Below are 24,269 nucleotides of genomic sequence, written 5' to 3' on the forward strand. Positions count from 1 at the left end.
TAGTGCCTAAAATGGGTTAGGCACTGTCCAAAGTGCTTTACAAATAAAATCTTATTTGATCCTCACAACAATCCTGGGAGGACAGTGCTATTATTATCCTATTTTTACAGTTGAGGAAACTGAGGCAAAGAGGTTGAATGATTTGCACAAGATTAAATGGCTAGTAATATATTTTATTGGTAATAAACAGGAATACTGATGATTTGTATAGATTTGTTAGATATTCTGCAAGTTTGCTAAAGTTTTTGTTTCAATTAATTTTTTAATTGACTCTTTAGGATTCTTTAAGTATACTATCACATCACCTGCAAAAGTTATAACTTTGCTTCTTCATTAATTATGTTATTCCCTCAATTTCTTTTTTCTTCTCTTATTGCTATAGTTAGCTTTTCTAGTAATTTGTCAAATGGAAATTATGATAGTGGTCATCCTTGTTTCACTTCTGATTCTATTAGAAAGGATTCTAGTTTATTTCCATTACATATAATGGTATCTCTTGGTTTTAGAGAAATACTATTTATTAGTCTAAGGACCATTTACTCCTATGTTTTTTAGTGTTTTTGAACAGAAATGGATATTGTATTTGTCAAAGGCTTTTTCTATTGATGTGATCATATGATTTTTTATTTTGTTATTAATGTGATTTAATATGATTAAGTTTATAGTATTCCTAATATTAAACCAATCTGGCATTCTTTTTATAAATACAACCTGGCCATAGTGTAGAATCTTTGCGATATGCATATTTTATTTAAAATTTTTGCATCAATGTTCATTAAGGACATATATATATATATACATATATATATATATATGTATATATATATATATCTATGGATACACACACACACACACATACACATATATATCTAGATATGTAATCTAGACCATATCTGTGTAATTGAAGGAATTTTGTAGGATCCCTTGTTTGGTATGTAACTGCCAACAGTTTATTGGAGTTTTTCTTTTAATTATTTATTTAATTTAATTATTGTTCCTTTAATGCTTGATAGAATTCTCTTGTGAGTCAATCTGGTGGTGGAGTTTTTTTCTTCAGGTGCATTTAAGATTTATTCACTTTCTCTCTTTAAAATTGTGTTGTTTATTCTCTATTGTTATGTTTATGTAGATATTTATACTTATTGTAAATATTCATTTATTTTATTTGTCAGGTTTTTTTGGTCATCGAGTTGGACAAAATAATTTGGAATAATATCCTTATTTATTATTCATTTGTTTTGAGTTCTTTCTTATTTTTCATACTAGTAATTTAGTTTTCATCTTTCTTCTTTTTAATCAAATCAACTAATGGTTCATCTATTTTATTTTTTGAAGTCATCTTCTAATGCAATGGTTTTGTTGTTGTTGTTTGTTTTCAATATTGTTAATCATGTCTTTGATTTTCAGATATATATCCTAAATCTCTAATCCTCTAATCCAAATTATACATTTTTGGTATTTAATTGGCTTTTTAAAAAAGGGCTGTTTTTGTAGTATTTTTAGTTGTATTCCCAATTCACTGATCTGTTTTTTCTCTATTTTGTTTATAAAAAGGTTGGGACACATTTTTTTTAAATAAAATGAATATAAAATAAAATATTTTTTATAAAATATAAATCTTTTAAAAGATTGCTTTGGCTGCTTCCCCAAAATTTTGGTATGTTGTCTCTTGTTGTCATTATCTTTATTGAAATTACTTGTCATTTTTATGATCTGTTCTTTGATCCATCAATTTTTTAGGATTAAGTTATTTAGTCAAGTTGATTTTTAATACTTTTTCATTAGTTTCATTATTTCATATAGTTTTTATTGCATTATGGTCAGTGAAGGAAGTGTATAATTTTTCCTGCACTTATTTAGGAGGTTTTCATGTCCCAAGACATGATTAGTTTTTATAAAGGTACAGCTGAGAAATATGGATATTCTTTTCCATTTCTATTCAGTAATTCCCAGAGGTCTAGCATGACTAATTTTTCTGAAATTCTATTCAGGTTTCTAACTTCTATCTTGTTTATATTTTGGTTAGTTTTTTTTTAGGACTGCCTGATAGTGGTAAATTGAGTTCCCCCACTATTGTAGTTTTACTGTTTATTTTTCTTCATAATTGATTTAGTTTTTCCTTTAAGTACACAGAAGCTCTTTCAAGTATGTCTCTTGTGAACAACATTTTGTTGGCGTTTGCTTTCCAATTCTTTTTGCAAATCTTCTTTGTTTTATGGGTGAATTGATCCCATTCACATTCATAATTGTAATAGTTCCCATTCACTAGTATTTATTTTCCTCTATCCTATTATGTTTCTTTTCTTTTCTTTCTTTCTTTCTTTTTTTTTACTGTTTACTCCCTATTTCAAGTTGTTACTCTTTCCTTCCCCTGCCCCCTCCCCCCCCATTTAACCTCTCCACTGTCCTTTCTCAAAGCTTAGGGTTTATTTTGCTCATGACTAATCAATCACTTCATGAGCCTACCCTCCCTTTTATGTTCCCTTTTCCTCACTTCCAATTTCTATTTATATCTCTGTTAAAGGGAAATATATTCTTATGCTAAACTCATGTGCGTGTGTGTGTGTGTGTTCTGACTCCTTTTGGTCAGTTTAGATGAAAGTGAAGTTCAAATGCTGCCTGTTCCCTCTACTCCTTTAATTTTTTTATATAGTTCTACTTGCACAACTCAATTATGTGTGTTAATAAATTTCTTCATCTTTTGTCCCATTCTTCCCTAATGCATCTTTTCCCTTTCCCCTCCATTTCCCCCCTACATATTTGTTGGTGGATTTAACCAATGGATACAACCATTCTGGAAAGCAATTTAGAATCATACACAAAATACTATTAAACAGTAGATGCCCTTTGACTCAACTATACCAGTGCTAGGCCTATAGCTCCCCCTGCCCCCAAGATAAAAGGAATATAAAAAGGTACTAGATATATAATGATATTTATATCAGCTGTTTTTGTGGTGACAAAAACTGGAAACTAAAGGAATACCCATCAATTGAGGAATGACTGAATAAGTTGTGGCATGTGAATGTGATGGAATATTATTGTAATATAAAAATGAGGAAATAGATGATTTCAAAGAGACATGGCAAGACTTATATGAACTGATAGAGAGTGAAGTAAATAGAACTAGAAGAAAAATTAACACCAGAACATCAATGTTTTTAAAAAGGAATAATTTCGAAGACTTATAAAAACTGATGAAGAATGAAATGACGAGCCAGGAGAACAATTTGCACAATAATAACACTGCTGTAAAGACAAATAACTTTGAAAGTTATAAGAACTATGATTTATATGATCTATATGAACTATAAAGCTGTAAGAACTATGATCTATGTGAACTATGCAGAACATAACATATACATTTTTGTATGTAGTCAAGAAAGGAATTTCAATTTGGTTGGAGAGTTGGAGAGAGAGAAAATAAATTTTTGTTAATTAAATTTTTTTTTTTAAATAGAGAGGTAGAAGTTGCTACAGATAGGGAGTGTTGCATGCACTTTTCTATGAAGTCACCACATTACTAGTTTTGTTATCCCTCTCTAGCTCCTCTATATGAATCATCTCTCTTCTCCCTGTAAGCTCTCCAGGGCAGGGGACTGTCTTGCTTCCTTGTATTTGTATTCTCAGCTCTTAGCTCAGTGCCTGGCACATAGTCAAGTGTTTAAAATGCTTTGTCTATCTGTCTACATTAGGAAGCCAAGCAAGATAGGAATAAATGTATTTTAAATCCTTTGTGAGCATTGGACAGGTAAGAAACCCATGAGAAAAATGCTACTTTAGCCAATGGGCTGGATTTCAGTAGTGGAAGTGATGGTAGGAAGAAAGGGAAATTGATTTGAGGAAAATTGCAGGTAAAGAAATTATACAGGAACTTATAACTCAATGAATGTGGTTGATGAGGATAAGAGAAGTTCAAAAAGATCTGAAGTTTTGGACCTGGGTAAGTGGGGAGGATAATATGTCATCAGCAGATATAGGTAAATAAGGAAGGAGGGGTGGAGTTTTAGGACAGGTTTAGCTGAGTTCCATTTTGGGCATATTGAGCTTGAGATGCTAATGAGATATTCATGTTGAGATGTCAAGGCTATCTTGATTATCAAATTTTTAAAAATTGCTGGCCTCTTAAATAAAAAAATGTATATCTATCTATATCTGTATCTATATCTATATCTATAGACATCTAAAGGAAAACAGCTAATGCAAACATGCTATTCATATTGATCCTCACATAGATTTAGTTTGGTATTAGTGCTAAAATACTACAGTTCTCCTTAAAATAATTATCTTCTAAGTAGTTGATAAATTTATAACCTAAGACATAATTTTAAGTAAAGCTGGAAAGTGAAAGACTTTTGTAGAAGCTCACATGTGTGGATGATGGCTAATTCCTGTATTTACTGACCTAGTCATGGTACTTGGTCACTTTTCCTACAGGCAGCTAGTGGCAGCACTGGCCTAGAGTTGGGAAGATGTCAGTTCAAATTTGGCTTGCCCCTGGGCAAGTCACTGAACATCTTTTGTCTCAGTTTCTTCATCAGTAAGATGGAAATAATAATAGCACCTACTTCCCAGGGTTGTTGTGAGGATCAGATAATATAATAATTGTAAAGCCCTTAGCACAGTAGTTATTATTTATAGCCATGATTGTTGTTGTCATTGTTAAATTACCAGTTTTTGTTGTTAGGCTGATCTAGTTTTTAAATATTACTTGATACATATTTCATTCCCTCATGACTAAACTGAAATAACTTTACCCTTTCCATAAATCAAAACACAAGAAAATGTACCACCACGACATGAAAATTTTGATATAGGTATTAGCAAACATACTTGCTACTGGTTATTACCAACAGGAATTTAGAATACCCTTTTGCTTTGTCAACAAAGACAATATAAAATAACCTTTATTTTTTCTAAAAACTAGCCCTTTAAATTACGTTGCAATCAACGCCATTAAATGGCTCCTACACAATACAGTTAGGTCCTGATTATTGTGAATAAAAAAAATCCCCTGAAGAGGTTGTATGCATTAGAATTCATACTATTTGAAGTTATAATTATGTAAAATATCTTAATTGGAAATATCCCATGGAAATATGCAGTGCCAATTGGAATAATGCAACCACTTTCAAGAGATTCATTATTTGCACTAATCAGGACTTGCCTGTATTTTCAAGGTCTAATAATATGGAGGTTGAGTCAATAGTAGCTTTCACTACCTTCCATCTAACCGAACCTACTTCCTATGCTATATTTTGTATAGTATCAATTTTTTATAGTGTCAAACATGAGTTATTTAGTACACACAAAGTGAATAGTATTACTGTACACATTCAAAGGCTACAAAGTAAAGGTTAGGCTGGCTTTCTGCCCTGAAAAAGGTGAATTAACTAATGGTAGATGAAAACTACCACTAATATAGATCAGGAATATGTTAGGAGTCCCAAAGTAGATCAGAAATGATATCCTGAGTTTGAGAATAGTGTTAGTTGTTAATGATTAGAAGTTCTGGAGGCAGTGGTCCTAAACTACAGTTTAAAAGAAGTGGGGGCTTGTTTGATGGATGGGAAAAAGACTTTATTTTATGAATATGGTTAAATCAAAAACTCCAAGGTAGAAAAGTCTCAAGGAGAGGAGTAAGTAAGATGGCAAGTTTCAATGGAAACTGGACAACTCAAGAAATATTTATTAAAAGCCTACTATAGGGGTGGAGCCAAGAGGGTGGCTGGAAAGCAGGGACTTGTTTAAGCTCTCCCCCAAATCCCTCCAAACACTTGTAAAAAATGGCTCTGAACAAATTCTAGAGCTGCAGAACCCACAAAATAGCAGAGGGAAGCAGGTCTCCAGCCCAGGACAGCCTGGATGGTCACTGGGAAGGGTCTATCTCACGGTGCTGGGAGCAGAGTACAGCCCAGTGTGGGCTGCACCAGGACAGACCAGACCGGGAGTAGGTTGGAGCAGGCCTTAGGGCCATGAATCATTGAGCTGTGGCAGTTACCAGACTTCTCAACTCACAAATGCCAAAGTTCATGCAGCAGGTTAGAGAGCTGTCCGGCCTCAGCCCTGGGGGTGGCGGAGGTGGCATGCTGGTAGCAGCAGCATCAGCAGGAAGCTCCTGCGGCTGCTTCCAGAGCTCCAGCAGAGGCTGCTTCTGGAGTCCCTGACTCACAAGATGGGCAGAATCAAGCAGTGGATCAGAGTGGGAGTGCAGAGCTTGCTTTGCCCTACTTGGATCTGGGTCGCAATCCTGGTTGGCGGTTCTTGGGGGAGGAGGAGCACTGCTGTGGCAGAGTTTGCAGTGACAGTGGGGTAGAAGTAGCTCTGAAAACAGCAGTGCAGCCCCTAAAGCTTGGGACAAAGTACTCTCTACTCTACAAGCAGTCATACCCTGACAAAAAGCTCAAAGGTCAAGTAGTTGGCTGGGAACATGGCCAGGCAGCAAAAAAGGACACAGACTCAGATTCAGACTCTAGAATCTTTTTTTGGTGACAAAAAAGATCAAAACATATAGCCAGAAGTCAACAAAATCAAAGAGCCCACATCAAAAGCCTCCACGAAAAATATGAATTGGTCTCAGGCTATGGAAGAGATCAAAAAGGATTTGGAAAAGAGAAGTAGAGGAAAAATTGGGAAGAGAAATGAGAGTGATACAAAAACACCATGAAAAACAAGTCAATAACTTGCTAAAGGAGACCCCAAAAATACTGAAGAAAATAACACCTTAAAAAATAGACTAAACAAAATGGCAAAAGAGCTCCAAAAAGCCAATGAGGAGAAGAATGCCTTGAAAGGCAGAATTAGCCAAATGGAAAAGGAGGTCCAAAAGATACTGAAGAAAATACCACCTTAAAAATTAGATTGGAGCAAGTGGAAGCTAATGACTTTATGAGAAATCAAGATATTCTAAAACAGAAACAAAGGAATGAAAAAATGGAAGACAATGTGAAATATCTCATTGGGAAAACCACTGACCTGGAAAATAGATCCAGGAGAGATGATTTAAAAATTATTGGACTACCTGAAAGCCATGATCAAAAAAGGAGCCTAGACATCATCTTTCAAGAAATTATCAAGGAAAACTGCCCTGATATTCTGGAGCCAGAGGGTCAAACAGAAATTGAAAGAATCCACTGATTGCCTCTTGAAAAAGATCCCAAAAAGAAAACTCCAAGGAATATTGTCACCAAATTCCAGAGTTCCCAGGTCAAGGAGAAAATACTGCAAGCAGCCAGAAAGAAACAATTTCAGTATTGTGGAAACACAATCTGGATAACACAAGATCTAGCAGCTTCCACATTAAGGGATGGAAGGGCTTGGAATATGATATTCTGGAGGTCAAAGGAGCTAGGATTAAAACCAAGAATCACCCTCCCAGCAAAACTGAGTATCATGCTCCAAGGCAAATTATGGATTTTCAATAAAATAGAGGACTTTCAAGCTTTCTCAATGAAAAGATCAGAGCTGAATAGAAAATTTGATTTTCAAACACAAGAATCAAGAGAAGCATGAAAAGGTAAACAAGAAAGAGAAATCATAAGGGACTTACTAAAGTTGAACTGTTTTGTTTACATTCCTACATGGAAAGATGATGTGTTTAATTCATGAGACCTTTCTCAGTATTAGGATAGTTGAAGGGAATATACGTATATATAGACAGAGGGCACAGGATGAGTTGAATATGAAGGGATGATATCTAAAAAAATGAAATAAAATTAAGGGGTAAGAGAAGAATATATTAAGAAAGGGAGAAAGAGAGAGATAGAATGGGGTAAATTATCTCACATAAAAGTGGCAAGAAAAAGCAGTTCTTTTGGAAGGGAAGAGGGAACAGGTGAGGGTGAATGAGTGAATCTCACTCTCATCAGATTTGACCTGAGGAGGGAATAACATATACACTCAATTGGGTATCTTACCCCACAGGAAAGTAGGGGGAAGGGGATAAAAAAGGGGGGAGGATAGAAGGGAGGTCAGATAGGGGGAGGAAGTAATCAAAAGCAAACACTTTTGAAAAGAGACAGGGTCAAGGGAGAAAACTGAATAAAGGGGGACAGGATAAGATGGAGGGAAATATAGTCTTTTACAACAAGAGTATTGCAGAAGTGTTTTACATAATGATACATGTGTGGCCTATGTTGAATTGTTTGCCTTCTTAGGGAGGGTGGGTGGGAAGGGAAGACAGAAGAGAACTTGGAACTCAAAGTTTTAAAAGCAGATGCTCAAAAAAAAAGTTATTTTTCCATGCAACTGAGAACTCAGATATATAGGGAATGGGGCATAGAAATCTATCCTGCCGTACAAGAAAGTAAGGGGAAAGGGGATGAGGGGGGAGTGGGGTGACAAAATGGAGGGCTGATGGGAATGGGGCAATCAGAATATATGCCATCTTGGAGTGGGGGGGAGGGTAGAAATGGGGAGAAAATTTGTAATTCAAACTCTTGGGAAAATCAATGCTGAAAACTAAAAATATTAAATAATAAAATAATTGTTAAGGAACCCCCCCCCCCCCAAATAAAAGCCTACTGTGTACAAAGTATTGTGCTAGCCACTGGGGATAAAGACAAAATAAAATAAAGCCATCTCTTGGCTTAAGAAGCTCACTTCTCCTGTTGCTGATAACACACAGACAAGTAAATAGAAAGTATAGACAAAGTAACAGCAATTTCTAGGGATAAAGACTGTTAACCACCAGAAAGTGGTAGGTATGCTGGTAAACAAAGCTGGCTAGGTTTTGAGGGAGCCGGGGAAGTGGGGGCCACGGTGGCTCTCTTTTGGAGTCCACAGTCAGAATGGTTTTGAGGAGGGAGCAGGTGGGAAGTCACCAGGAAGATGACAGTAGTTAATTTATAAGGTAACAGAGAAGACAGAAATGAAAGGGGCACCATTTTGCATGATGTAGCAGCTAGAACTTCTCAACTTTGCCCTGAGGTTTTATCACCCGTAATGGGTGTCAACAGGCAATCGCAATGTCACAAGACATGTGAAAACCAGGTTTATTACAAGAGAAATGCACATGCGCATGGAACCCACAGGGTTCGCAGTCTTTACACAAATTTACATTTTTCTAATAGCAGGACAAAGAGAGGAAGGGGTACCAGGAAGGAGTGTCACATAGGAGGGGAAAAGGTGCAGCAAAGGTGGGGAAAAAAGACAAGACCACTCCCCTTTGGGGAGGAGCAAGGAGATGCTAAAAGCCAGGAAGATAAGAGGGTCTGCTTATTTGCAAAGGATTCCAGCTGCATAAGCATTATCCCAGCGTGGCACGGACTGACTGGTTCCTATCTTGCCTCCCAAAGACACACAGAGAGTCCAGCTTGGGGTGCAACAACAAATTATGTCAGCGCAAAGGGAGCTTCGTCCTTGATGCATCCAGGGCCTCCTTCATGCTCTGGGTCCAATGTTTCTGGGAGATATGGCAACTCAAAAAGACACGTTCAGGGGACTGTTTAACATGGGGTGGTGGAAAGAGTAATGACTTTGGAGTAAGAGGGGACCCGGGTTGGAATTCCAGCTGGGACATTGCCTACTTGTGTGACTTTGAGCAGGTCATATCCCTATCTATAAAATGAGTAGGTAGGATTAGATAACTCCGAAGTTCCTTTCCATCTCAAAATCCTTTGACATGAAGCTCAGTGAGGTAGTAAATGCCCACAGTAACTGGGAAGTACTATGATTAGGAAGTTATTGCAAAAGGAGTTTTATTTTTACCATACTGAATCTGAGGTGACAGTCAGATATGTAACTTCTAAGTTTAATGTCAATTATGGTTGATTTTCATGAGGAAGGTACAAAACCATTTGCCCTCTTCTGATTGCCATTTATTCCATTAAAATCCATAAACACAGACACAATCTGTCCTTAAATAATGGTTCTATTGACACCTACTGGGCTCCAAGGGTCTTGCAATTAATTTTTAGAGGAGCAAGTTGGGGTGTTTTTTTTTTTATTTTAAAGAAAGTATGAGACTCACAAAATTATATCTTAGCATGCAACATTTATTATAAGAATTTTAAATACTATTCATTATGTAATAAGATTCAGAATGGCCTGTGCAGAGAAATGGAGTTTTAAGTTTTCTAATTATATGTCTCCTTAATGGTGTATGTGGTCACTAAGGTGACACCATCTTGGGCAGATCACTTAACTCCTCCAGGCCTGTCATCTGTAAGAAGAGGGATTGAACTAGATGGCCTCTGAGGTCCCTCTCAGTTCAAAAGCTATGATCCAATGATTATTAACTTTAAAAAATCACACAGGACAATAAATCCCACTAAAAAAGAAGTTTCCAGCTGTCTGAAGGCTTCAGGTTACTTTTATTATTACGTTGATTAATACATTGTCTATGTTAAATATAAATGAGTATATTAAAAGAAAAAACATTTATACATTCCCTTTTCAATGGAGGGGGAAAAAGAGGATTTACCTTAAACTCAAATTGTGCCTTTACAACCAATCTTTTTTTTTTTTTAATCCATGTTGAAGTACACATTCTCATGGTTCATATCATGGTGCCTCAGAGGTTAATGTAGCTTAGCCCCTCATTTTACAGACCAGACCCATGGAGATGTTAAGTCCACCTAGAGGCAGCTAGAGCTAGGCAGCTCAGTGGATGCTGTGCTGAGTCAAGAGGCAGACCAAATCCACTGGCCACTCATCTTTGAATTATTCAAGATACTGATATTGTAAAATATGTTACGGGGGAAGTAAAGAGACAATAAAATAAATATAAAAAACACTTGGTTGCGACAATATTTAAGGTACTTGAATTCTTTGATTTTAATATTAGTGAATTTCTTAAGACTACTGATAGATTTGGGGTGAAATACGTCTGAATATAAACTGGCCAATCAGTTGCTATGGGCATATCGATTTTTATTGGTTTGCCTGGAGTCTCTTGGAAGTCAGTTGACATGTGCAGTATATGAAGAATGGTCTGTACATGGATAGGAGATGAAATTGTGAGAGGTAGTCTATTGTATATTTTCCTCTGGAACTAGCTGAGGGAAGATTTTTAAAGTTTTATTCTTATTTTTTTGCACATATTTATAGAATGTGATAGATTTTTAGAACTTTAGACCATTTCAAGAATCACACTGTGCTGTGGATTGCAGTCAAGACTGGAGATACATGTGTATGCATCACAATTGAAAATTAGCTGTTGTGGATGAGCTTCTCACATTCAGCATATGAGCTTTATTAGATTGGGAAGTTCAGACTTCATCAAACTGTAGCAGCATAGTGACGTAATACAAAGACATCAAGTACAGGGCTTTGAAATCTTATTTAAATGTACAATTGCAACTGGATGTATCAGCGAAGGTATTGTTTCCCTATTGCTACTTGTATAACATAATAAATATAGGTTTCATTTGAATTTATTTCAAACTGGCATATATATTTTTAATCTATATTGAAGTATGCATTCTCATGGGTCGTATCATGGCGCCTCAGAGGTTATGTAGATTAGCCCCTTATTTTATATGTGCGTATATATAGACATATATGTGTGTATATATATATATATGTATATGTAGTATAGATTTATGTGTGCATAGGGTAGATAGGAATAGTAAGGCAGAAGCAGGATGCTATACCAGGAAAGCTTTAGGCTGTGGACATGGGCTCTAAGGACAGCTAGTAGTTACTGAAACACAGGAGCTACATCACTTCTAAGGCCTCTTTTAACTCAGAGATTCTAATGAATCTATATGGAAAACCAAGGCAATTAGAAACTTTTACATTTGTATCACATATAAATAAATATAACTTCATGGACTTAAGTTGATTGCAGAAAACCCAATGTAAATGAAGGAAATATTATAAAATGAAGTTTATTATTTTAAGTATAATAAATCAAACTAGGCTAACAAAGTGTTGCCTAGAAGAGGTCATTTAGGAACCTGCTTTAGCAAATACATAAAAGTGCTTTGTTCAAAAGCATCTGATAAATAACTTGTTCTCTTAAGTCATTAAATATACTTCATTTTGGGATATTATTCTGCCTTCAAGTCAAGAGGCTTACATTCTACTGGGAAAGATAACATGTACACATATGTACGTACATACACACACACAAAAGAAATACAATGTAATTTTTTGAGGGGAGAAGGCACAAAGAGCTGTGGGAATCAGTAAAAGTCTTATATACAGGACTTGTACTTTTCCCTACCCCTCATCCTTTCTAGCTTCCCCTTTTGTTATCTTTTCCTAATAGAATGTAGGCACCTTGAGAGTAGGGAATATCTCATTTGCTTATAGTTGTATTTCCTCTGCATAGCACAAAAACTAGTATATAGTAGAGCTTTAAAAAGGTGTTTTCTTTCTCTCTCATGTCATATACAAGGTGAACTTTGTTGTTGTTTCTTTCTTACAGGGGGGAAGGCAGGGCCAATTGGGGTTAAGTGACTTGCCCAAAGTCACACAGCTAGTACATGTGTCAAGTGTCTGAACCTGGATTTGAACTCAGGTCCTCCTGGCTCCAAGGCCGGTGCTTTACTCACTGAGCCATCTAGCTGCCCCTGAGCTGAACTTTGAAGGAAATCAGGGATTCAAAGATATAGAGAAAAGAATGGAGTGAAGTCCAGGCAAGGGGGAAAGCTTATACAAAGGCCTGGAGGATCCTGTTGAAAGAGCCACAGGAGCAGGAATCAGGCTGCATAGCTACACTCCCACAGAGAGTCTTCAGCAAAACCCTGAAGTTTGCACCAGACCAAATAATGATCAAGGAATCCAATGAGAAATGACAGCAACTTAAATCTTCCACCTCAGAACCACATGAAAAGTTAGCCAGAAGCCCAAGAGCAATTGGAAAGGGGCTCCTCCAGCAAAGATAATATAAAAGTAAAGAACATGCCAAATAAAATGTAGACTGCAATGGTTTTGAAACTTTCTAAAGAAAAATAAGTCTACAAAGGGTTAAACACAATTTCTAAACTTCTCTATTCATAATTTGTATAGCAGAGTAAACTTTTTTACAATGATATAGTGCTTTAAATATATATTATTTGATTCTCAGAATAACCCTACTAAGTAGAAATAACATATATTATTATTTCTACTTAAAGATAAGAAAACTGAGCAAGTCACTTAACCACTCTATACTTTGAAAACACATAGCTAGTTAGCGATAGAGTCAAGACTAGAATCCAGGCTTCCTGATTCTCAGTTTTTATATATAAATAGAATTATATGTAAGTTTTAACCTAAGTATCTCATTTTCAGAGGTTTCTATTTGATAACTTAATTCTTATTACTAAATGGAGTATAGTTAAAGTCTGAATTTAGACTCAGAAAGTAAAGCTATTTATAAAAGTATCTATAAAAAAAGTATCTATAAAAGTAAAGTAAAGCTATTTTTAAAAAAAGTAATAAAATTATTTAAAAGGAAGAAGAATGAATAAGGTGTATTTCTTTCTTTCTTTCTTTCTTTTGAATAAGGTATATTTCTGATGTGACAGTCAGCATAATTTAGAACTTACTGAGCATGGTTCAGAGAACGAGTGAATAACAGAAGAGAATTTATCAAGAAACTCTAGAGAATATAAATATAAAAGTATGAAAAACTGAAGTCTCTTTAGTGGACGGTCATTTCTTGAAAACAGAATAAATTAGCATGGATACTGATTAACTACTTGCAGGGGAAGGTGAAAGATATTGTTAAGAAAGTGATAAATTAGCCAAGAGAATTATGGATGTCATGATGAGGGAGTGTAGAGTTACAGAGAGAGTATGGATCAGGTTGAGGCTATTGTCTTTAGTAGGTGCTTAATAAACTATCTTTTCACTGGAAAAAATAAATTGAAAAGATTTAAGAATTAAAACTAGCTTTTGAGAAATAGTGTGTTTACTTTCCAATCAGGGAAGACTTACAAGTCTCAGAGGAATGAGAAAAAAAACTAATTTCCTTTTTTCTAGGGAAATTACCATGTATGTTTGAAAATGGATTAGGAACAATCTGTTTTTAGATACAGACTGTTCCCCCAAACAGGAACCTGATTCTGGAATGACCTGGATATGGGAGCAGGGACAGAAATATATAGGAAGTTCAGGGTCACTTTCCATGTACTCTGTCTGCATCTTGTAGGTATTTATTCCCATATGTTGTTGTCTCCTCATTAGAATGTGAACTCTTTGAGGGCAGGGACTGTTTTTGCATCCCAACAATAAGCCCAGTGCCTGGCACATATTAAGACCCAAGTGAGTTGATTGCTGCTTGATTATATGACTTCCTTCACTACTTGTGCCGTCTTGGGCAAGATACAACATTTTAGGCCTTCATTTCCTCAACTGTAAAAAGATAGGCTTTTGACTAAATGACCTGTTAAGTACCTTCTGACTCCAAGTCTTATGAATCCATGACCTAGTCCAACTCTGTCATTTCACAGACTAGGAAATGGGTTCAGAAAGGTAACTTGTTCAAGGTCACACAAATATTTAGCAGCAACACAGGGACAATACTGGGAGCTGCTGTATTTGAAATCCCAGGAATTGGGTTCCAATTGTGCTTTGCTCCTGGAGGTCTCAGGCAAGGTATCTAGGCTCTGGGGACATGAGGAGTGGGCTTCGATAACCTTCCAGCTCAAAATCAAAGAGTTCATGAACTCAGGTTTGTCACCTCACTACCTTCCTTTCACTAACTCCTTTCTCCTTTCCCAGAGACATGGAGCTTTCCTAGGGCTGACATGCCTTGTAAGCAAGGTCACAGGGACACTTTTAGGGGCTACTTATTTATCTCAGGGATTCAAAAGTATTTTTGTTACTTCCCAATATGCTAATGTCACTATTAGACAGTTTGAGGATGTAGATTCTTGATTATAATTGAACTGTAATGTGATCCCAGTAAACCAGAATTTTGATTATGTTCTGTACCTAATAAACACTTATGACACTTGGAAAAATTACTGATTAAATGCTCTAGACAAGCATTAGGGGAAAAAAAGAACACATGAACATTTATCATGTGTTTTTGTTATCTGTGTACACATCTTATGTTTTCTAGAAAATAGTAAGTTTCTTGAGGGTGGAGGGCATGTCTTTATATATCTACCTCAGTGCCCAGCATAGCATTTTACACAATGTTTGCTGATCTAAATTCACTTTAAAATCATTCGAATCTGACACTGGGTTTTCTTTGTGAAGGTAATATTGTTCTTCTGCAAAAATAACATTAATATCTAAAATTTTATATGGCTTGTACAAATCATGGTTCATCTTTGCCTACCTTGAATGAAATGTCTGGTTGTGGGTAATATATCTCAGCAAACATGTAATAGAGAAGGTGCAGAAAACAAAATTATATAATCATTCTAGAAAGCAATGTGGAATTACGCAAATAAAATGTCTAAAATCACTGAATGGGCTTTGCCTTAGACAAACTGAGACCTGGGAAAGACCTTACCTTCAAAAGGTCAAGGTCTCCACTGCAACCAGGGCCATTTCCATTTATCCTGATTTATATCTTATCTCTAGATACAGATGGCTCCAGAGAGTGGGGCTGGTGACTTTGCACAGCTCTGCCTCACTTAAATCCAATTCACTTTCAAGTCATGACATCACCTTCCAGATGCCACCATTCTCTTTGAGAAAGAAGGACAAACAACAACAGTCTAAAATGTCCAAAGTCTTTGATTTTTATATACTCCTGTTAAAAATATACTCCAAGGAGATTATTGATAAAGAAAGGCCTAGTATACACCAAAATATTTCGAGCCATTTGTCATAGCAAAGAACTGTAAACTAAATATATACCCGTTGATAGATGAATGACTAAACAGATTGTGGTACATGAATGTAAAGGAATATTACTGTGCTATAAGAAAAAATATGATGAATAGAGAAAAGCATGGACTTATATGAACTGATGTAGAGTGAAGTGGTGGAGCCAAGAAAACAATATGCATGTTAACTACAGCAATCACGGTCACCAAACAATATTGAAAACAAAGGTTGCAAAATTACAAAGAATGAGTTTGGCCCCAAAGAAGAGCTATGAAAAGATACTTCTCTCTACTCCTATCCAGGGGTGGGAGGGTAGTCTAGAGGTGGGGAATATTGAATATATTATCAGATTTCCTCATTGTGTTTGTTGGTTTCACTGATTTTTTCTCTTCTTGCTCTTTTTTACAAAATTCTTTGGGTAGCTCTCTGAGATGGTGTCAAGCAGAGGGAAACTTGAGTGATTTGAAACAAACGACATCAATAATATTTATTTTAAAAAATTAAATTACCAAGGGTAAAGGAAACTATTATATAAGTACAGACTATAATGATTACTTAAGTCTGTAAAAATTATTAAGGATAGGATTAGGATGAACATGTACTTATTCACCAAATAATGGAATTAAATTCATTTTATGAAGCCGAGGAGACAAATTTAAGACAAATAAAAGAAATAATTATTTTACATAATGGGAAGTAAATATATGGAATAATTCATTCTTAAAGTTTTAAAGGCTGAAAAACTGAGTAGATTCAGGTAAACTAATGAATGATAGCTAAAGAAAAATTTAGGGGTACCACCCAAAATTTTTGAAATTGATATTATGGAGGACAACAATTCATGTCCTTGGTGCTATTGTAAGAGACCTAATATTGGGCTAGGTGAATCATGAATCTGACCAAATAGTGTAGAATGAACATTATGTACTTAAACAAACAGTATATTAATTATCATGGGAAAAGTAGGAGACATTTAATATATTATTAGATAGTTAAACTAGACTAAAATATAATAATAATAATAATAATAATAATTCAAGAGTGAGAATAACAACCAGTTTTTAAAAGAGTGAGAACTAAAATTATTTACTTGAGGCAGCTAGGTGGCACAAAGGAAAGAAAGCTAGGCTGGGAGTCATGAAGACCTGAGTTCAAATTTGACCTCAGACACTTACTAGCTGTGTTACTTGGTTGTAACACTTCTGTTTGCCTCAGTCTCCTTGTTTGTAAAACGGGTATAATAATAATATCTAGCTCCCTGGGTTACAGGGAGGATCAGATGTGATATTTCTAAAGTGCTTAGCATAGTGTCTGGTATATAGTAAGCACTTAATAAATACTTATTAGATCGAAGATCCTTTTTCTTCATTTTTCTTGGATTTTTTTATGTCTGTGTTTCCTTTCACAGAATGACTCACGTGGCAATGTGTTTTGCATGATTGCACACGTGTAACCTATTTCAAGTTGCTTGCCTTTTCAATGGAGGAGGGAGAGAATTTGGAACTCAAAATTTAAAAAAAAGAATGTTAAAATCTTTTTTACATCTAATAGGGAAAAATAAAATATCGAATTAAAATAGAAAAAATATTATTCCTTCTGTGTTGGTAACCAAAAATGGGCTCCTTAGCACTTAGTCAACAAGTGCCCTTGAATAGTTTGGCTTTTCCCCCTGAACTAACTGAATGCTGTTTGTATGTTGTATTGGAGTAAGCTTGTCGGCCCCTTCACCTTGCTTCCCTTGCTTAAGCAGATCGAAAGAACCTGTGCTTTCCCGGTCAACCCCTTCACCTTGCTTAAGCAGAACGAAAGAACCTGTGCTTTCCCTGGCGTACCTTACACCCCTGCAGAAGCCAGATGGTTAAAAACAGCTTCCATTGGAGCCAGAGGCTGCTACAGCTACAGCCACAGCCGAAGCTGAAGCAGGAGCTGCCGGTAGCAGAGCTGACCTATGGGAGGAAGCTGAACAAGGACTTGAGGCCAGTGGGTAATCTTTTTACCATAGAGGGGAAGCATGTATATGATTTTGCTTTACACCATCATGCTTCTCTGTGGCCTCCTGGTTACTCTTGTGAGGTGGACTTATTGGGCCTGGAAGCTTTTGATCAATATATCAAAATGGGGATGCTGGTTCATGGGTTGGTTACTGTGGAGCCTGAATCTATGCTTTGATTCTTCTGCCTCCTACTTTGAGAGTTTCTTATATCTGGCGGTTCCGAACCTTTCAGACATATATATGATCCTCTTTGAAATTATAAACTCTGCCCTCCTAATACACCTTCTTTCCTTTCTTAATGTGTTACTGTTAAATCAACTGCATATTAGTGAGGCCAAGAGTTCCTAGTATGGTATCCTATACATCTTAGGCCCTTGAGATTTACTGTTTATGATGATGACGGTGAGGACTTACAATTGTGATTCTCTGCTTTCTCTTTCAATTTTTACCATATGATATACAAAAACCAGATCATTAATTTTTCCCCAAAAGAATATTACTTGCACAAAGATGTATCTGAACAATTTCAGGGTAAATTCAATTCAAAAGCCACTTGTACAAAATACTGTTCTAGAGATAGACAAAGCTAACGTGTGTCTCCCTCAAGTCTTTCCACAGTGTTTTGTACAAATATTTGTTCATGCATAAAGCTAAATAAGACATAGTTCTCCCCTCAAGGAACTTATGATTTCATAGGGGAGATAAGATATGCACAGTGGTAACTACAGCACAAAATAGGACAATAACCATGCTGTGCACTGAGTCTTGAGAGAGAGAGAAAGTATAGTAGGGGAAGAAAACAGAATGGTAGCCAATGTCTCTATGTAGAGGTTGGAGTAAGAAGAGGCATGAGCAAAGGAGAGAGAAACAGTGGTTAGTTAGAAATGTAAAATGGAGATCATGGTGCCAAAGAAGCCAAGGGAAGAGAGAGACAGTGATTGATGTCAACTGCTGCAGACAACTTGGAGGAATAGTATAAATTTAGGTTCTTTCAGCACAGAATTATTGGTTCAACTAGGTCAAATGAAATTGGTCAATCAATTCAAACAATTAATTTCAATTTACTGAATCAGCTGTAGTTTATTCAAATTGTCCTAGATATAATCTTATTTTAAGTGTTAAGAAAAACTTTAATGAAATATTTTATGAAGGACTATCATGAAATTGTCAAAAAATTAATTTTAATTCAATTTAATTTGCTTAAAAATCATACAGCCCTTTTTAGTAGGGCACAGAAGTGAAATGAAATAAATATAAAGTACTGAAAGCTAAAAAGCTGAAGAATCACTACTTCAATACAAAATGAACTGGAAAATATTATAAAGAAAATGTGGCATGCTTTTAAGAGCCAGTGGTATGGGGTAGAAATGGAAAAAAGTCACTAGGAAATATCTTTCATTTTTACCTTAATAACAGCTTAAAGAAGAAACCCAATAGGTTCTTCTACATTAGTTTGTCTTCCTCAAGAGAAAATAACAACTGGAAAACTTGTCTAACTGGACAGAATTGAAAAAAAATTAAACTCTGAATGAGATATGACTAATAGTTTGAGTGTTTATGTAGGTTAAAAGACTCTAATGCCAAGCCAATGTGGTATAGTTAATAATTCTAAGCACAGATCCCTAAGAGAATGTAGGAACCTTATTTATAAAATTCATATCTACCTTTTCTTCAAAGAATTTTCTTCTTAATTTGGGATCTTTGGGAGGTATGGTTTGCCTCAGTTTTCTGTACCATTTTTGAACAATATATCCTCTCCAATAGGCCTGTATCCTAAGAACAGAGATATTTTATTGAAGAGATTTATAATGATCAAAAAGTTCCTGTTAAAGCATATATGTAAGTCATGAACCAGTAATCTCGTCAGTGCAGGATGATACAGACTGCAAACCCTTCTCATGCTACATAGTCTTTTAGAGTAGATGTGGAAGAAAAATTCATCACCCTGAGGCCCAGCTGGTGATGTGGTTCTCTGGATTAAATTAGGCTGGTGCTTGAAAAACGTAGAATCACTTTGTCACTTGATCATACTACAAAGCCTTTCCAGATTGTTCAGACCACGCACATATTTTAAAATTATTTCTAATTACATAGATCACAATGCTTCACATTTGAGTTTACTATGGATTTATTTTAAATTGGGTATTGGAATGATTTATGTTATGATTAATTTAAAATAGTTCTTACCTTGTTGCACATTTTATTTTAAAAAGCCGAGCTCCATCATGTATCACTCTTGTCTGATACTGCTGCTTTCTACACAGAGGGCAAGTTTTTTTACCTGTGAACTTTTCAAAAGCCTGGAGACATGCCTGAGGAAAAAGTTCATTTAAGATTTTGTGAGTAATTACTTATAAACAACACATTTACTTCTAATGTAATTACAGTGTTCTTTTCTCTCATAATTATGAGAATGTCTAATTTAGATTATGATGTAAAAAAGTTTCATCAGATATTAACACCTTCTTCATGAATCTTGTTCCAAAAATCATATTTTACAGGAATAAACATGAAGACATCAAAAACTTCTGGAAATCAACTACTGTAAAGGTATATTGTTATGTGTGAGACTAACATGAAGTTAAATCATGTGAATAAAGCTATCATTCACTTTGATGTACATTATTAATAACAATCTGTTATACAAACATTTGTGGTTCTTTTGTCACATAAAATTCACCATTTTAAAAACAGGATGAATTGTATTGTAGCCTTAAGTCATGTTTCCAACTATAAATGGTGATTAAGGATAAAATAAATGGCTCTTTTTGGAAGACTTTAAATTGAGTAAGGCTAGGCTAGATTCTTTAAGTTACAAGAATGATGTATTGCATACTTTATTGTAAGAGTTAAAACAGGATTTACTTACTTTGTGAAATACATGAGAACATGAAAGCAGCACCTGTTGTTCACAGGAAAACAAAAAGTTGTTTGAAGTTTAAATTAGTTTAAAAGGGATGCACCACAAACATATTAATTAAAAGAAAAGTTCTGAATACACGAAAGGTTAACTATGTTGTTGCTTCTTTTGGAAAAAAAAACCCCAAACTAATCTCTGCTTCATAAGTTCAAAAACTGTGATGTTAAAATTTAATAGAGAGCACAAAATAATGTGTAACGATTGGGTATCTCAAAATTGAACGCATACATATGAAATCAGGATGAATAAGCTAAATTTACCATCACTCACTAATTTTAACCTGATTATTCAGATAGCCTATATTTGAAAGTAAAGCAATTAAGGAGTAGGTATATTTCCTAGACAGATAATAAGAGTGATTGTATGTATGTAAAGGGCAGTGGTCAGAATAGGGATTTGGGGGATGGTGAGGGAAGGAAGCAGAGAAATGTTAAGTAAATACTATTTTGGGTGCTTTACTCCACCAAATCACACTCAAATTTAAGAAGCAATATATCATGAAAACATATGAATGACTATTTTTCAGAAAAATGCAGAGAAAGTATGCTCACAAGCTTCATGAAAACTTCACCTTTCTCTGACCCAAATTCCCACCAAATGGTGGTTATCTATGCCATGACAAAAGATAGAGCATTAGACCAAAAAGAGAAAAAGAAAAAGGAAAAAAAAAGGCAGTTGGTTATTAGTGGAAGGAAGAACTGGCAAAGGGGTGAAACTAGAACAACGAGTCTGCACCATTGAGCTGGCAAACACAAAAGGATTAGTGGCTAACAGCCAGCTGAAGGGAAAGCTTTCAGATTCAGTGGCTTTTTTTCCCCCCTTCAGGGAAAAAAGTTAAGGAAACATGTAGGACAAAAAAAAAAAAAAAAAAAAAAAAAAAAAAAAAAAGCCAAAGGCATTTCCCTTTTTTTGTGCTGAATCTGAAGTAACCTTTAATGAGCGCATTCTTTAACACTCCCTGGTTAAGACTCGGCACAGCCAGACAGCCTGAATTTAGGAACACTGCACTGTTTTCACAAGAATTATCCTACCTGCCTTTGTGCAATCTATACTTTCCCTTAAAGGAGGAAAAGATGGGGAAAAATATAGCTCAGAATGTTCTAAATAAGTCCCTTGAAACAGCTTTTGCCTTCAGTCCTTCCCCACCCCCCAAAAAATTTAAAATGAATGAATCCAGTAATCTAGGTCTTTTCTGAATAATTACCATTTAATCTGTCTAATAGTAATCATATATGTAGGCAATTACTCATCCTTTATTAAAAGAATCTTTTCAAGTATTTCATCAACAGATGCTTGAAGATATTTTTTAATACAGTTAGAATTCAGTATATATAAGAACATGATAAAACATAGTAAGGTCTTTGTAAATACCTGCTACAGGGCATATATTCTCTCAGATAACTAAAATAAATCAGTAAGTGGCAGTTAATGTGCCACAAAAGGTTGTAGCAACAGGGATGCTAATGAGAACTAAATTCTAATCTAGCTGTGTCATAACTTCTTGGGTGGCCTCAAATGCATTACTTGAACTGTTTAATCTATTTCCTCATCTGTAAAATGGGAATAACATTTTTCCATCTCAGAGTTGTATGGGGTTCATTTAATCTTTTATTTGTCATGTGGGTGGGTCTGAAATGTAAAAAAATTAAAAAAGAAACTAGATATGCTAGACAAATGAAGTTAATAATGAATTTATAAACAACCACATAAAATGACAGGATGTAATGGAATAAACAAATGTGCATATCCTTTCTCAACTCATCTACTGCATGAGACACTTCACTGTCTTCTCCTGCCTCTCCTCAGGGTTTTCATGACGCTCTTCTCCCCACCCACCTATATGAATACTCCTCAGTATCTTTTGCTGGTTCACCAACCACATCATGTCCCTTAACTGTGGGTGTTCCCTAATATTCTGGCCTAGGTCCTTTTTTTTCCTCCTCTACACTCTTTCTTGATAACCTCAGAAGCTCCCATGGTTTTCACCTTTCTACAGATGATTCCCAGATTTACAGAGCCAGCTAGAGTCTCCCCCAAGTTTCAGTCCTGTATCACCAGTTGCCTATTGGAGATTTCAAATTGGATATCTTGGAGATATTTCAAACTCAACATGTCTAAAACTGAACTTTTAATTCTTTTCTCTAAACCCTGCCTTCTTTCAAACTTCCCCATTTCTATATAAGGTACTAACATACTTCTAGTCTTCCAGATTTGTGACCTCAGCAACATCCTGAATTTTTTACTCTCCCACATCAGACATATCTAATCAGTTGCCAAATCTTACCGTTACTCCTTTCATAACATCTCTCTCATCTTATCCCTTCTCTCAATTCACGTAGCTACCACCTTAATTCAGGCTCTTATCACCTCTCAACTAGATCATGCAACAGCGTTCTCCTAATTGGGTCTGTCTCAAGTCTTTCCCCACTTCTGTCAATCTCACACTGCCACTCTAGACATTTTCCTTAAGCACAAATCTGATCGTGTGAATCCCTGCCCCTACCAACTCCAGTGGCTTCCTATTGCCTCTAGAATCACATATAAACTTCTCAGTTTATCTTGGAAAAATGCTTTACAAGCTGGCCCCAATCTAGCTTTCCAGTTTCATTGTATGTGACTCCTCCTCCTGCACTCTGAAGGTCAGCCAAACCGGCCTTCTCTCTGTTCCTTACATAGCACACTCTGTACCCCATTTTAGTGCCTGCCCTGGTCTAGCCACAGCTGGCGATGTTCTCTCTCCTTTCCTCTGCTTCACAGACTCTCTTCCTTTAAAATGCAGCTCAAGCACTATCTTCTTCATGAAACCAACCTTTCCTGATTCCCCCATCTGCTGGTGCCTTCCTTCCCAAACTATCTTGTATTTAACTACTTTGCGTATATTTGTATTTACTAACTTTATATTTCTACTGTATTTGTTTTTATATGTACTTGTTTCCCCTATTAGAATGTAAACTCCTTCTGAGTAGGGATTATTTCATTCTTTGTATGTATATCCCTAACACCTAAACCCAGTGCCTGGCACATAGTAGGAACTTAACAAATATTTGCTGGTTGATTGACTGAAACTGTAGAGAATGAAAAGAAGTGAACAAACAGGGTTCTATCCTGATACTTTCCTATCCTAATACTTCCCTCCATCAAATCTTCCTTTCAGACCAAATAATTAATAAGTAGTTCTTACCCTATGTTACAGGCGATCTGAATTAACTCATGTTACTATCGTATCACTCATTCCTAAATTAGGTTTAGTGTTCTAGTCCTAAAGGGTAACTATGCAGTTGTTTTTCAAATTAAAATACATTCCAAAGTATCTAACTTCTGAGCAATCAAGATCTGGCTGGTCTTTAAAAAATTTCACAAATAATCTTAATTTGAAAATAGCATGAGAATTTGAACCTGAAAAATATCAAATAATTTATGGTTGTGGATATATTCATTAGTTCAAACTTCTATGGCTCTCACTACTATGTGTGAAAATGTGTATGAATCAGTGAAGTTTGAGGTTTAGATGGCTCTGGATTCTAGGCTTCTGACCCTAAAGTCTGTAAGAGAGCATTTATTAAGCACTTACTGTGTGCCAGTCACTGTGCTAAGCACAGAGAATATGAGAAAGGCAAAACCAGCCTCTCCCCTCAAGGA

The 24,269-nt window shown here is 35.6% G+C and overlaps 1 protein-coding gene across 1 annotated transcript in view; it reads right to left on the bottom strand.

The window, feature by feature from the left end:
• RNF32 (ring finger protein 32) overlaps positions 1 to 24,269 on the bottom strand; it is a 59,176-nt gene that overhangs the window by 16,753 nt on the left and 18,154 nt on the right. Inside the window, exons 5-7 of the mRNA XM_036760538.1 lie at positions 20,580 to 20,612; positions 19,898 to 20,022; positions 19,375 to 19,483 (exon numbers count right to left, since the gene is read on the bottom strand). Of these exons, the coding sequence (XP_036616433.1) occupies positions 19,375 to 19,483; positions 19,898 to 20,022; positions 20,580 to 20,612 (267 nt within the window). The remainder of the gene's footprint in view (positions 1 to 19,374; positions 19,484 to 19,897; positions 20,023 to 20,579; positions 20,613 to 24,269) is intronic.

This window comes from Trichosurus vulpecula, chromosome 5 (genome assembly GCF_011100635.1).
Source record: "Trichosurus vulpecula isolate mTriVul1 chromosome 5, mTriVul1.pri, whole genome shotgun sequence".
Lineage (NCBI taxonomy): Eukaryota > Metazoa > Chordata > Mammalia > Diprotodontia > Phalangeridae > Trichosurus > Trichosurus vulpecula.